General features: G+C 47.4%; 1 protein-coding gene across 1 annotated transcript in view; it reads right to left on the reverse strand.

Annotated features, from left to right (window-relative positions):
• Nucleotides 1-360: 360 nt before the first annotated feature.
• LOC132451589 (ankyrin repeat and IBR domain-containing protein 1-like) overlaps nt 361-15,919 on the reverse strand; it is a 42,920-nt gene continuing 27,361 nt past the window's right edge. The window contains 10 exon segments of the mRNA XM_060044159.1: nt 361-3,869; nt 5,248-5,371; nt 6,506-6,562; nt 9,242-9,293; nt 9,433-9,611; nt 11,752-11,897; nt 13,225-13,291; nt 13,936-14,022; nt 14,915-15,049; nt 15,271-15,532. Of these exon segments, the coding sequence (XP_059900142.1) occupies nt 2,434-3,869; nt 5,248-5,371; nt 6,506-6,562; nt 9,242-9,293; nt 9,433-9,611; nt 11,752-11,897; nt 13,225-13,291; nt 13,936-14,022; nt 14,915-15,049; nt 15,271-15,532 (2,545 nt within the window). The 3' untranslated portion in view covers nt 361-2,433.

Consider the following 15,919-nt stretch of genomic DNA (forward strand, 5'->3'; position numbering starts at 1 on the left):
GATGAAGGAAACTATTGATGAATCAGTTACAAATTATATAATAGCCTTAAGTCAGTTCCAATGTCATGAAAGCAATTCTAGTCCTAGTCAGAACTCATTTTGGCAGAGCTTCAGGCATTATAACCGAGTGACACGCTAGGTACAGCGTCTCCATGTCCAAACAATACTCACCTTAAGAAAAAGGTTTCTCATTGAGATGATTTAAATACTGTCACCTTCACTCAGATATACCTGAAGCCACCATTCACTTCAAACAAGGTGAGAACAATGCAGCAGTATTTTGGTTGATGGAGCTTAAAACCAAAAGCTTAACTAAGTGGAGGCATATATGATTGATTCATAAAACACCAATAGTTCCACTACTTTTCAATAACTAGCGTTCAAAACCCAATTTATTCCTGGGTAGTGTGTCGCTAATATTTATTTCACATCTGTTTGGCAACACAGTCAAACCAATATCATCAACACAGTCTGTTTTTCAAAGCACCTATCGACAACTAAAGGCAGTGTTCAACTTTGACCATTTGTAAACAGTACAGTTGAGTAGTATACCTTAAGATACAGGCAGTAGGAAAACTAAAGACTCAGAGGAAACTTCACACAGCAAGACCCTTATATAAAAACATGAACTTAGAATGAACTCAGAACAAGAGAGCGTAAATCCAGCCAGAGGATGAAAGATTGAATAAAGTATCCTCTGAGTTATACGTTATTGAATTACTTTAAGTTAAGAATGTGTTTTTGACGAGAGAGGCTGGCTAGCAAGTGGACTTTGCTTTGTGGCATTTGCCTCTGGTCTACCAGACTTCGAAGGGCACAAAGGGATATCTGGTCATTCACTAGTAACTTGAACCCCTTTCCCACATATGGCAACAGTCGCACCAGAGAGGTGTTATGTCGGTTATCGTAAAAGTCACAATTCCTATATCTCAAGAGCTCTGTATAAAGATAATGCAGCGTCTAAACAAAAATAAATTAAAGATATATTAAATAGAACTAAAAAGGCACACAGACTGAACAGAGTGATCTCATAGGAAAGGAAAATTATTCTGCATTGGGGTATAAAACTGGAATGGTGAGCTTAAGAATAATATCAAAAAACAATCAAAGCCTCTCATGTTGATAGATTCATCAATAGCACACTGTACTGGCCGTCAGTCAAGGAGTAGGTACATATACAAAATAAAAGCCCCTTTTTCAATTCATATTTGAAATCCTTCTAAATTAAAGTGTTTGGATTCAAACAGTGCAAGTGTCCAATAATTATTTTAATTTAGTCACTCTGTAAACGTTAGCCATGTTGCCCGATAACTTCCTTCCGATAATGACTGATGGAAAAATAGCAGAGGGATCTGGAAAGATTGATTGTGATGGCCGCTCTAGGAGCAATGTGTAGTTCATCCTGTACTCTGGCCGACAGGTAAAGTAACATCAAATAAATTAAAAAAGAGGCTAGTTTAATTCCTTCAGTGATCCCACCACATCATCACAACGGGCGTAGCTCCAAGGAAAACTAGATACCATCGCCGTGACGCCCGGCGATTTGACGTCCAAGGTCTGTTGCCGGTGCGTCCAACTCTTTCACCGTCGGCTGTAGAGTGCGGGGTATAAAACAACGCCTTTTCCCCGACAACACTGTGATGAAGGTCAGTCCCGAGTGCGGCCCTCAGGAGGCACACGTGTCACCATGGACATCCCTGGTAAAATAAATAGTGGCATGATGACGGTGATTGTATCGTAACGCTATCGTCAGCAGGTACTCAGGCTATCGTAACGCTCCGTCAGCAGGTTTTAATACCACCCCGGCCAACCAGGGAGTCAGTACAGGCTGGCTGGGTGCAGTAGTAAGGGGGTGGTAGTCATGGGTGAGAGGGGGTGGAGGCTGTGGATGGGTGTTACCCAAGTTGCAGGTGCAAGATGCGGGCACCATGGTAACCTGCATGATTAGCGCCAGGCATCGCCCGAGGAGAACCCTTAGAGCAACTCTTGACAACAAGGACAAACAATCAGATAAAAATATTAAATAAATAGTTCAAAACGTAAACGACTGAAGCAGTAAACAACTATGATATCAGTAGCTTTCATAAGGTGCACCCTTGGATTGACTTTGAAACACTTGTTTTTAGATGTCAAAGCATAAGTGCATCCACTTACAGCCGGCCTGAATCACACTCCTCCAGACGTCGCTGTTACCTGACAAAGCGCCCCAGACAAGGAACAAAGTGGTCGCAAAAACTTTGCCATTAACATACAGTATAACAAAAAAATGAAACACTTGAGTTAAAAACAACTAACTCCTGTTATTTTTTTCCATCTACCCATCTCCTTCCACATCTAACTCTGTCAGTGTCACTCTGATAATCTCTAACCTCTCCAAATATCCTTTCTACCCAACCCCTCCTCTCTTGGTGTTTTTCAGATCCATTTAAAATCTCACACTAAATGGACTTGCTCCTCCCATTCCTCAGGTGATTGGTCCTCCCCTATTCGGTGGGCGGGGTCTAACTCTGAGTCTGTCTCGCTAGCGGGAGCTTTGGGAGCAGAATCGTCTTTGCAGCTGAGGGGGGGGCAAGGGAGAGGGCCTGTCTCGTCCAGGGGCAGCAAGTCCCCATCGCAGGCCCCCTCTACGCCCTCCACGCCCCCCTGACCCTCCACAGCCCCCTGACCCTCTACGCCTGCTTCCCTGTTATCCAACTCCAGGTCCAGGTCCAGGTCCAGTTCCAGACTGTCAGGCCTTAAGGCCTCCAGGCCCCCCCCGCCCCCGGCCCCGACCCCAAGGCCATCGCTCCCCGCCTCGGGCTCACCCTCCAGGGGCTGCCAGGCGGGGGGGGCTCCCCTGGAGGAGAGCCTCTCCGAGCTGGGCTCGGTGAGCGAGTCTGGGGAGGACTCGGTCTCGGTGGTGGGGGGCGAGGGGATGAGGGCCAGGCTGTGGGGGCTGTTCTGGGGGTTGATGTTGTGGTTGAACCAGGCCATGATGTTGTCCAGCAGCTGGACCCCGGCCTCGGGGTCCAGGGGCTCCAGGCTCTGGGGGTCGCTGGGGGTGAAGGCCCCGCCCGGGGGGATGACGGGGGACACCAGGAGGTCCGGCTCCGTGCCCGGGGAGGGGAGGCACAGCTGGGCAGGGGGGCGAGCGGCAGGGAGGCGTTCTGGGGCACCGGGGGCGGTGCGTCTGGGAGTGCGTTCAGAGTGGTCGCCCGCCACCAGACGGTAAGTCTGCTCTCGTTGGCCGGCGCCGCAGGGCCCGGCGGCGGCGGCCATGTGGTCAAGCAGGTGCTGGACGGTCAGTATGTTGGGGCCGACGGCTAGCTCGCAGTGGTCCCGTGTGTGATGCAGGGGCGGCGGCGGCGCTCCCTGAGCCGGCCCCCCGTAGGGCGCGGTCACGTTCCCCAGCTCCAGCAGCTCAGCACATAGGGCAGGGGGAGGCGGGGGGAGAGGGAGGGGGGTGATGGAGGAGGTGGAGGAGGTGGAGGGTGGGGGAAGCTGGTGGGCAGAGTCTGTCCTGGTTGGGGGGCGGGGGGCGCTGAGACGGGAGGTGGGGTAGGTAGGGGGGCCGCGGGGGGGTCCCAGCGCCCCGTCAGCCTCTAGGCTTTCGGAGGCGGATAGCATGCCTGCCAGGCTAACCCCGAGACCCAATCTGAGGTCCTCTCCTCCCTCCATCACCATTCTCCTGACATCCAGCTCCTGGCGCTCCTCCTCCTCCTCCTCCTCCTCCTCCCCTCCTCCTCCTCCTCCTCCTCCCTCCAGGGGACCCAGGCTCCTCTCCCTGCGGGACTCCTGCAGGGAGAGCTGGATGGCCAGCAGGATGTTGGGGTCCTCGTCGTCCAGGGAGCCCAGGGCTCGTCTTCTGCTCTCGCTCCTCTCTAGTCCCTCTGTACAACACACAATTTGCTCAGGGTTTATAACTAGTGAAGAATATCTAACTAGCTAATGCCCTGTTTACACCTACCCGATAGTGGACCCCGATGGTGCCCGATGGCTAAATCAGCAGCTATCGTTATAACATCGGCAAATAGCGTGGTTGCATCGGGAAACACTGTTACTCTTTCCGGGAACATCGTTAGACAACGGGTAGAAAAGCTCAATGATCGGGCAACATCGGCAAAGAACGAACATGTTTGTTAATTTTGGGTCTATCGGGGTAGAATCGGTTACCAGGTGTTGCTATGGGCTAATCGGCTATAATCGGGAATAGAACTGGAGTATAACGTAAGACATCGCAAGTCGTTCGGGAATTTTCCTGGGGTACATCGGCTATATTCGTTAATCTTCCGCGCTTTATCGTGTTTTATCGTCTTGATATCGGCAACCTCAACACACGAAAGACCCCCGAGAGACACCCGACGTCTCTAGGGAAGACATACGGAATAGCACGTTTATTACACGAATGCACACGAATTACACCCGATAGAGTCACGCTATTTATTTTTTACCCGAATTAGACCCGATGTAAGCCAATGTAACACGAAACATACAGATTGCAGGTTGAATTATACCTATAGTCTAACGACAAATAACGATTGTGACCAGATTGTGTTAAGAAAGACCGTCGATCTGTCACTTGGGTATAAGTAGGGGTTGATGGATGGATGTCGTACTTTTATATTTAAAGGGGTACTTCGACCATTTAGAACCGGCGTTCTATTATTATAAAATCGCTATTGTAATATAAATTAATATATAAATAAATATCTGTCTAAACCAGTCTCCCCTTGGCCTTCTCCCGAAATGACGCCAAATGACAACAAACGCGTCATTTGACGTGTTTGGCGTCATTCGAAATGACGTCAAATGACGCCAAACGCACTTCGGGTGTCTTCCCTGGCATAAATCGTTATGTTATCGGGTTTATGTAAATGCTACCTCGATAAATTGACCCGATCATACATTTTTAGCCCGATGTCACCCGAATCACCCCGACTTCCACATCGGTGGTCCATCGGCCATTAGCGGCCATTAGCGGGATGGTGTAAACGGGGCATAACTCGTTTTCTAGCTTGTGTGCTTTTACAAGTGTTTTTATAACTAGTGTGTTTATAGCTAGTGTGTTCATGACCAGCGTGTTTATAACTATTGTGTCCATAACTATCGTGTTTCTAATAAGCATGTTTATAACTAGCGTGTTTAGCAATAGCGTGTTTATTACTAGCGTGTTTTTAACTAGTGTGTTTATAGCTAGCGTGTTTATAACGAGTGTGTTGATAACGAGTGTGTTTATAACGAGTGTGCTCATAACGAGCGTTTTCTAACCAGAGCTGTCACTCCTCCGGCCCGTCTCTGGCGTGTTGCTGCCGCTCCGCAGACTGTGTAGACTCAGCATATCGCCACGGCGACGCTGGCGATGCCGCCGTCGGTACTGGAGGTCAGCGTACTCCTGAGGAGAAGGAAGTAGGAAGACATTTGGTATTTGTCTAGGTATTTAAAACCAAAGCTAGGTTGTGTGTGCTGGAGGTTCAGGGAAGGCCAGCATGATCAGGCTCAGCTCACAGAAGGAGCTCATGCAGACAGCAATTGCATGTTTTAGAAAAAAGTGCAAAACGAAGCACTTTATTTATAGAGCTCTTAGGGCACACTCAGGGCGCACTCACATTAGGCCATCTGTACCGTGCCCAAGTCCATTTCACACCTTTACCGTGCTCAAGTACGATTGCCCTCCCCCCCTGCTGTGCGCTGGCCTGTGCTCACGCTAGGCAATCTCAACTGGGCCCGAGTGCGGTTGCCTCTTGTACATACGTCATCACGTCGTAATATCACCACCAAGCGCTCCGCTGCTTAGTAGAACAACACAGAGAACACAGTTGACACTTAACTGACTTTGTTGCTTATTTGGAGCCGTTCTACACAGATACAGCCCTCATTCACTGAGCGTTTTTACACTGTCAAATAGGCCGTTTTATGCAAGCCTTTTTTGCGGCACGGTCTGCGTACTCAGGCCCAGTTGAGATTGCCTAGGCCCTAGTGTGAGCACAGGCAAGCGCACAGCAGGGGGGGGGGGGGCAATTGTACTTGAGCACGGTACAGATGGCCTAGAGTGCGCGTGCGTGCGTGCGTGCGTGCGTGCGTGCGTGCGTGCGTGCGTGCGTGCGTGCGTGCGTGCGTGCGTGCGTGCGTGCGTGCGTGCGTGCGTGCGTGCGTGCGTGCGTGCGTGCGTGCGTGCGTGCGTGCGTGCGTGCGTGCGTGCGTGCGTGCGTGCGTGCGTGCGTGCGTGCGTGCGTGCGTGCGTGCGTGCGTGCGTGCGTGCGTGCGTGCGTGCGTGCGTGCGTGCGTGCGTGCGTGCGTGCGTGCGTGCGTGCGTGCGTGCGTGCGTGCGTGCGTGCGTGCGTGCGTGCGTGCGTGCGTGCGTGCGTGCGTGCGTGCGTGCGTGCGTGCGTGCGTGCGTGCGTGCGTGCGTGCGTGCGTGCGTGCGTGCGTGCGTGCGTGCGTGCGTGCGTGCGTGCGTGCGTGCGTGCGTGCGTGCGTGCGTGCGTGCGTGCGTGCGTGCGTGCGTGCGTGCGTGCGTGCGTGTTACCTGGGACTGCCTCTCTCTTGGATCCCCTCCTCCCAGTACAGAGTGACGAGTCAGCATCTAAACACACACCAGGTCAGCCACAGACACTTTCTGCCACGCAGGACACTTTTCACCGACCAGAAGTGTGTTAGCCGGGCATCAAGGAAAACCACTAAATTAAGCTGAGGGTTAGCGTAAATTAAGCTACGGGTTGGCCTAAATAAACAAGTTTAATTTAGGCCAACCCATAGGCTTGGCCTACGGGTAAGCGCAAATTAAGCTAAGGGTTAGTGTAAAATAAGTTAAGGGTTTCTCTAAATACATTTTAGGGCTAGCGTAAATTAAGCTAAGGGTTAGCATAAATTAAGATATGGGTTAGCGTAAATTATACAGGTTAACGTAAATTAAGCTAAGGGTTAGCGTAAGTGAGGCTGATGGTAAGCGTAAATTAAGATAAGGGTTAGCGTAAGTGCGGCTGATGGTAAGCGTAAATTAAACTAAGGGTTAGCGTAAATTAAGGTAAGGGCCAGAATAAGTGAGGCTGGTGGTAAACGTAAATTAAAGGCTGTGTTGCAGGTCTCATTTTCCAATGAATTTGTGCAATTTGCTTGTTGGTAATAAAGATTTTAAACTGTAATGCATTGTATTTAATGTTGTTAGGTATCACAAAACGGAGTGTAATACGAAAAAGTAGGTACTATTTTTGCGGTTTGCTATTGATTCTCATTTCCCCCAGAATGCATTGCATGACGTCATGTTGGGGAGACACGGACCAAAGCCGCATTGAGAACCTTGAGAGTAGAGACTAGTAAGAGTGTTCAGCAGATTATACAGGTACATAGATAAATACATACTGTAGATATTATATATAGTAAGTATATGCTACACGTGAACCTCCTAAGATGGTGCAATTTAATTGGTTCGCTATCTCGGGATATTGGCAATTTGGGCAATATCCCATGATTGACATCTCAAACTCGATATTGTTTTCATCACAAAATATCCTCTAATAAAAATAAATTAACCGCTAATAAAAACAAATAAATCCCGGTGTTATCTTGTTTGTTTTTTAGGGTTCACGTGTAGTATATACTAAAACATTTAATTAACAATTATTCACTTCAGGCTCCGTGAATAGAGGGGAATAGCCCACTATTCCTATTCCCCACTATTCACTTCGGCGAATAATTATTAATCAATAGCCTAGATAGATAGATAGCCTAGTCAAGACTTTATTAATACCAAACAACACAAATCGTCGGGAATTCATTTAGGTGATTCGGCTCACACAGGACAGTATAGCCTATAAGACCACACAGAACAAGGGAGACAACAAGTCTGACACATCACATTAAAACTAGACACATGCAGAGAGAGAGAGAGAGAGAGAGAGAGAGAGAGAGAGAGAGAGAGAGAGAGAGAGAGAGAGAGAGAGAGAGAGAGAGAGAGAGAGAGAGAGAGAGAGAGAGAGAGAGAGAGAGAGAGAGAGAGAGAGAGAGAGAGAGAGAGAGAGAGAGAGAGAGATGATTAAAAATGTTCTATTATTTGCCTCGCGGAGCCAGCCAGTCCTGTGCACGTATGCAAATTAGCCATGTGCGCGTAACAGATGAATGTTGAGAAGTCACACTAAAAACGGTTAGCAGGCGAAAGCTAAACCAGACTGTATCAATCACACACTTTGGGTCCATTATAACTTATGGTAAGAGGCTATTCTTTAAATCTTTGCAGTGACTGAATGTTGATGATAAAACTGATTGTTTTGCATAAGATGAGCGTGTGCGACTGTGCGTGTGTCATTTCCGGCTTCGGCATACTGCATGGTTATGAAGACCTTGTGGTTAGTTGTAGTAAGTGAAGCAGCCTAGTCTTAGAGTTGGATACGTTGGAGTGATTGTGTACGGGCGTGCGAGAGTGAGAGAGAGAGAGAGAGAGAGAGCACACCGGCCGTGGTGATGTTTGGCTTGTTGTGGGCTGTCTGTCAGCATCCTCCGGGTTGGACGAATGTGCTTTGTGTATGTGTACTTCAAGGTACATCTGTCTGATCGTATTTGTGGTAGATGATGGTTATGTTACACCACGATCGGTCATTCTTGCAGGCACTAATTTGCAAGTACACTGATTGCATGTCCGATAAGCTATACCTGCCATTTATTCAGTTGATTGCTCTTCTAAGTTCACTGACAGTAAAAATAAATAATAGTGTCGTTATTGTATGCACTGCTGTTCATTGACTAGCTCCAGCGCTCTTTGCTGCGTTGCTAAATGATAGCAACTCTCCACTCATTCTCCTCTGACCATGCATTAAATTTGCTTTGACCGGCATCAGTTCTCGGCATTTCCTCATTCGCCCTCTCACGTCTGACAGGTTTGAAATTATACGGCTGTGGGCCATCATACATGTTATTTGTGGTTCTTACCACCTCTTAGTAATAGGCATAGTTCTAGTAATAGGCTGAGGCTACCTTCCATCACGTCTGCCCAATGTGACGTCATCGCCGAATGGCGTTAGAAAACAGCCGTTACTGACAAAAACGACAAAAACTTGGACTTTCACACTATTTTGGAGACATTTTATAAATGATATACATATTTTGAGTGCTTTATGTACCCATTAATCAAAACTTCCGGTAACCTGCAACACAGTCTTTAAGCTCAGTGTTAGTGTAAATTAAGCTAAGGGTTAGCGTAAGTGAGGCTGATGGTAAGCATGTCAGAGCATGACAACAGAAGACTACAGCAGTGTGTATGGGTTCTTACCTCCGGTGAGGCGAAGCCCAGGTACTCCCAATCCCACGAACCTCCTGGGTAACTGAGATGGAGAAGAATACACTGTTATGGATCTAGACTTTTGTTTATCTTTTCACAAGTCTCAACTTGGGAGACCAAACCTAATTTCAGTCATCTCTGAAAAGCCTTTATCGACTCAAGACCTTTTGGGAAGCACCTACTTCCTGCGGGGGGCTTCGGGGGAGTCGTTGGGGGCCACACCGCGCGCTACGGAGGCCAGGAACTCCTGCCTCTTCTGCTGCACCAGCCGCGCTGCGCTGATGATCTTATGGCATGGTGTCCTCAGGTACGGCCGGTTCACCTTCTGGGCCAGGTCCTCCACCACCATCTCCAGGTCCGTCTGGAGAGGGACCAACACACATCCATCTGCTGCTGTAGTCATGTCGCCTAGCTCGCGCGCTAGCTAGGCGAGCTCCCCCTCTCCCTCGCGCTAGCTCCCCCTCTCCCTCTCCCCCTCTCTCTCTCTCCACACACATCTGCTGCAGTAGTCATGTCGCCTAGCCATATATCTGGATCTATCTATGCATATCTATCTGCTGCTGTAGTCATGGCGCCTAGCTATATATCTATATCTATCTATATATATATCTATATCTATCTGCTGCTGTAGTCATGTTGCCTAGCTATATATATATATATATATATCAATCTGCTGATGTAGCCATGTCGCCTAGCTATATAACTATATCCATCTATATATATCTATATCCATCTGCTGCTATAGTCATGTCACCTAGCTATATATCTATATCTATATCCATCTGCTGCTGTAGTCATGTCGCCTAGCTATATATCTATATCTATCTTCTATATTAACATGCAAGTGCATACAAATGTGCCCAGAGACATGGTGATTAATGTATGATAGTAAGCATTATTGGCCCTTAACACTTATATTCAGAAACACTGCCTCAAAAGGCTATTGGCCTAAGCAACACCAGTAGAGGCATATACTTTTCCCTGAAATTGTAAACGTTGCAAACGTGCAAAGATATGTATTTATGGTGCACTCAGTCCAATGCTTAAAATATATCTGTTGCATTCAGTACGCCAATGCTGTGGTAAAGAGGCTTTGTAATAAAATCCAGGACGATTTTGAAATTCCGCCCGGACAATTTTTTTTAAAAGTGTCTCAAAAAGAGGGCATGTCCGGGCAAAAGAGGACGTCTGGTTACCCTAGGTACGGGAACCCATTTGATTCCCACCTGTTCGACTGTTAAATAGGAACGAAGTGTGGCGTGTGAGCGTGTGCATGGGTTGAATTGTGTGTGTCTCACGCCGAATGCGTGAGACTTGAGAGCCGTGTCTATCTGCTGCTGTAGTCATGTCGCCTAGCTATATATCTATATCTATCTATCTATATCTATCTATCTGCTGATGTATTCTTGTCACCTATCTATCCATCTATCCATCTATCCATCTATCCATCTATCTATCTATCGTTGTGTTAATGTGATCTATCCACCTGGTGTGTGGAGTGTGTGTGTTTTTCCGTCCGTCTCATCGATCAAAAGAGATTCCTTCCAACCAGCTTCCGTTAAGGCCGATTTAGGGTCGTTTTAGACGCAGAGACGTAAGCACGTAATTTACACAAGGGACTTGTTTTAGACAAGTTTTGATTTACGGTTCCTTTAAGGTTCCTTAAGGATTGCGCGTGTTGCAAGGGGATTCTCCGCCAGAACAGTAGGGGGAGCAACGAACGAATCTGTGGGCGTGGAAGTGGAAATCGCTGGCTTGTTTATATTTATGCACTTCCAGTATTTTCGACGAGAGTAGCAGTAGCTAAGTTTAGGTTAGCGGTCTTTTTCCACACTCTGAACGATGTTAAGGTTGCTGTAAAACCGGAAATGTGAGACTCCTGAAAGGATGTGGTTAGCTGGCCAATCACAGTCTTTGCGAGCTGCGTAGGGCCGTAGTGTTTTAGTCGCATAGTCAGGAATTTTGGGCGACGCACTTAAGCACGTAAGGGGGGATATTTTACCGCGCAAGGGGGGGTTATGTATCTTACGTGCTTACGCGTTACGTCTAAAACAGAGCATATATCGGCCTTTAGGGTTAGGCTGCTAGCTTCCATTAGGGTTAGACTGCCAGCTAACGCTAGGGTAAGAATGCTAGCTTCCATTAGGGTTAGACTGCTAGCTTCTTTTAGGGTTAGACTGCCAGCTTCCATTAAGGGTAAGACTGCTATCTTCCGTCAAGGGTGAGACTGCTAGCTTCCATTAGGGTTAGACTGCTAGCTTCCGTTAAGGGTGAGACTGCTAGCTTCCGTTAAGGATAAGACTTCTAGCCTCCGTTAAGGATAAGACTGCTAGCTTCTGTTAGGGTTAGAGTGCTAGCTTCCGTTAGGGTTAGACTGCTAGCTTCCGTTAAGGGTGAGACTGCTAGCTTCCATTAGGGTTAGACTGCTAGGTTCCATTAGGGTTAGACTGCTAGCTTACATTAGGGTTAGTCTGCTAGACGGGGAGCATCCTGCGACTCACCTGCATGAGCTCAAAGATCTCCTTCTGTGTGCTGCCGGGCGTCAGGAAGAAGCCGTAGGGGTATGAGACCTTCAGCACGCGGCGCGTCTTCAGCAGCTCGCTCACCCCGTCCTCGATGAAGCGCGTGTCCGGAGGCGTCCCCTCACCTTGCCCGGGCAAACACACACACACACACACATACACACACACACACACACACACACACACACACAGAAAGAGACACACACACACACACGCAAGCTTGCACCCAAACACACACACAAACAGAAACACAGGGACCCACACACACACACACACACACACCAAACAGAAACACACACAACACCCACAGAAACAGACACACACCTCAGTCAGGAATCTATGCAAATAAACACAAGCACAAAAACACACCCAAAGTAGCCCCTTATCCTTATCGCATTAGCACATTTTAAAGTAGAATTTCACTCAATTTAGTGGAGTCATGAATCTGTATTGAAAGTGGGTCATATGTGTAGTCGAATAGTAACATAAATTTCTAATTTGATGACTTCCTGACCGAGAAAATGCGGACAGTGACTTTTTGGCGCTTGTAGATTGAAGACGACAACTCCCACAATTCCAATCAGTGTTCGCTCCCTGAAGGACGTAACATAACAGCCAATCAGCGTTAACCCCCTGCAATCTAGAACTGCAGCATGGAGGAGAAGTGATTGTTGCCATTTGCGGACTCCCGGAGCTCTATATCTAAATAATATAATATTATATAATATATAGGTATCTATATATTATAATATAATATATAATATCAGGGCCAAAAGCTGTGTGCGCCTCAAGATGATATTATGAATTAAAGAGTGTCGGGTTCTCGGACGTCTCTTGTGCTTCCACAACGAATAAAGAATCCTAGTGGGGGATATCGCGTCCAGAGTCCTGCACGGGCTCGGGTACCTGATGGGTGAACCGCAGAATTTGGATGAAACGGGTGAAAAAGAATACTGTGTCGGACACGGCTTTGAGTCGGGTTGGGGCGGACAGGGAACTCGAGAGGCGGACAGGGAATCTATTCATGAATTGCAATCATCTGTTTGTGAACAGGGTCTAATGGGTCTCTCTGTATTTAGTGGCAGTGGTCGGCCTTGTGTGAAGAAGACATCTGTTTGGATTAACCTGAAGCTCGCATTAGAAAAGCATTTGAGCCTCCAAGTTCAGCTTCTGAATTGGAACCAAACCCTGAAGCTATTACATCTATGAAGGAATGTCCCATTGTATGGCAGTGTGACACCTACTGTCATACATTGTTGTCATAACTTGTATAAAATGATACTATAGTAGTAATAACTTGTATAAAAGATTATAATTGTTGTTGTAACCTATGTAGTTATAACTTGTATACAATTATACTATAGTTTTAATAACTTGTATGAAATGATTGTTGTAATTTAGTAAATAACTAGTTCTTAATAATAACTAATTGAATTACTTAGAGAGTCTTACGGCTAATGAAGGCTCTGCTCAGCTGCTCCATCTTCTCTTTGGCGGTTTTCAGCAATTTCTGCTCCAGCTGAGACACAGAGCGATCGAGAGAGAGAGATTGAGCAAGAGAGAGAGAGAACGAGAGAGAGAACGAGAGTGAGAGAGAGACTTCCATTATGGCCAGAGTGGTGATTGCACTTCAGTGAGCAAAACATCTTGCAAAATACAGCTGTCTGTGTTGTTCTGAAAACAGTTGATCACCCACTCTGATCAGACAATGACAGCCCCTCATTTGTCTGTGTTGCCTTGTAGCTATGCTCGTGGTTCTTGAGTGTATGGGTTACCTTTTAGCTTTGCTCGTGGTTCTTGTGTGCATGTGTTACCTTTTAGCTGTGCTCGTGGTTCTTGTGTGTATGTGTTACCTTTTAGCTGCGCTCATGGTTCTTGTGTGTGTGTGTTACCTTTTAGCTGTGCTCATGGTTCTTGTGTGTGTTTGTTACCTTTTAGCTGTGCTCATGGTTCTTGTGTGTGTGTGTTACCTTGTAGCTGTGCTCATGGTTCTTGTGTGTGTGTTACCTTGTAGCTGTGCTCATGGTTCTTGTGTGTGTTTGTTACCTTGCAGCTGTGCTCATGTTTCTTGTGTGTGTGTGTTACCTTGTAGCTGTGCTCATGGTTTTTGTGTGTGTGTTACCTTGCAGCTGTGCTCATGGTTCTTGTGTGTGTGTTTGTTACCTTGTAGCTGTGCTCATGGTTCCTTAAGCGAGTGTAGTAGTGCATGAAGCGGTCCAGCTCCTGGAAACTCTTGTGCTTCTTCTCTGCCTGGAACACAACATCAAACCAACTTCAAATAACGGTGTCTCTGTGTGTAAGAGCAGCAGCCCCCGCCCCCATAGGTTGGGGGCCGCTTTGTGAGAGTACCTCTGTATGAATAGGACATGTAGCAAGCAAATCTGTGTGCAACACCTTAAAGCTGAGGTTTTTCCTGCAAGACTACAAATTTGTGCATGCCACATGCACAGACATGTGTACTAAGCATTGGAATCGGCCGAAATATTTGCATGTCATGTACATGGGTTGGCAGTTTTGTGAAGGAGCTTGTTCGTAGAAACATGTCCAGCAGTGACTTCAAACTGCCTCACCTACGAATTCCTTTTCTTTGCAGTTTGCCTATAGACCAATTTAGGGTTAAGGGTACTCGTTGCTACCGGATAGCTCTCCCACCTCAAACAATCAGAGAAGCTTCACTGGCAAGGACCTGCCTCTGCACACAATTGATACACCAATTCCCCTTTCTCTGTGCAACTGACCAGCGACCAGTGGATGCTGGTTATTCAAAGTGTCTTACAATAGACCATTCTGTGAGAGAATGCCTTCTAGGTCCCAGTAGCAATCGAATCCCTAACCCTGCCCTTGCTAATGCAATTCTCCATGAGTTGTAATACATGGCTCCTTAGCAATCCTAGTAGTTCAGAATTAGGCTACAACGGAAGACAAGTAGAGTGTAGACTGTGGTAGAGTCTGGTGCTGCCGTGTTGTGATGTGTGCAGTGTTAGGTGGTGGTGCATGGTGTGGTGGGTGCAGTGTTAGGTGGTGGTGCTGCTGTGTTGTGGTGGGTGCAGTGTTAGGTGGTGGTGCTGCCGTGTTGTGCTGGGGGGAGTGTTAGGTGGTGATGCCATGTTGTAGGGGTTGGAAAGTTAGGTGGTGGTGCTACCTCTCCGGTCATCTCCTTGGACTGCTCCTCCAGCTGCTGGATGACCTCATAGCGGGTGCAGCGGTAGTAGCCCCCCGTCGAAGAGCTGTGCTTCTTCCACTCCTCCAGACAGATCCAGCAGAAATCATACTTGCACTGCAGAGAGAGCGAGAGCGAAAGATAGAGAAAGAAGGAGTGGAAGAGATGAAGAGAGAGTGAAAGAGAGAATCATTTTGGATAGTGGCCAATTAATAAGTCACTTTTAAGTTTCAATTTCAATAACCGTATTTACTTACAGAATTTAAACAGGAGTCAGCAAAAAACATCATTTTAATTTCCCTAAATGTATCGATGCTTGTGTGAGTGTGCGTGTGTACCTTGGCACACTGCATGTGGTTGCAGCCCTCGTTCTTCTGAATGGGCGACTTGCAGTTGGCACAGGGCTTGGAGTTGGTCAACAGCCACAAGCAGTTAGCAGCGTCCTCATAGGCCTCGCCCACGCCCGCCACTGACACACACACACACACACACACACACACACACACACACACACACACACACACACACACACACACACACACACACACACAACACACACACACACACACACACACACACCGAGTCTCACTGGTGTCTAGACTGCAGGAACACCTCCATCATGGAGCCTCAGCTCTCTACAGACTCCCCCTCCTGCTGGTCTTTGTTCTCTAATCTCATCATGGAATCATTTCAGAGAACATGGTCCGTCTCTCCCATGAACTACCTTGACATCCATAATCCATCTCCTCATATATTATATCTGTCTGTTGCTGAAAAATACCGACGCTCAGTTGAGGCTCTGTTGAAACTCTGTATAGCCTCAACAGAGCCTCAACAGTGTCTTTTGAGGCTAAACAAACGCATTGTGACAAGCAGCCAAAAGGGTTAGCCAACTTTTATTTTTTTTGTTTGGCCTGGCAGGTTTGGCTGTACCACCAGCCAAACCCTGTGGGTTTAAGACAGGGCCTTGGCAACAAAGGCTACAAG

The sequence above is a fragment of the Gadus macrocephalus genome, chromosome 22 (assembly GCF_031168955.1).
Source record: "Gadus macrocephalus chromosome 22, ASM3116895v1".
In the NCBI taxonomy this organism is placed as follows: domain Eukaryota; kingdom Metazoa; phylum Chordata; class Actinopteri; order Gadiformes; family Gadidae; genus Gadus; species Gadus macrocephalus.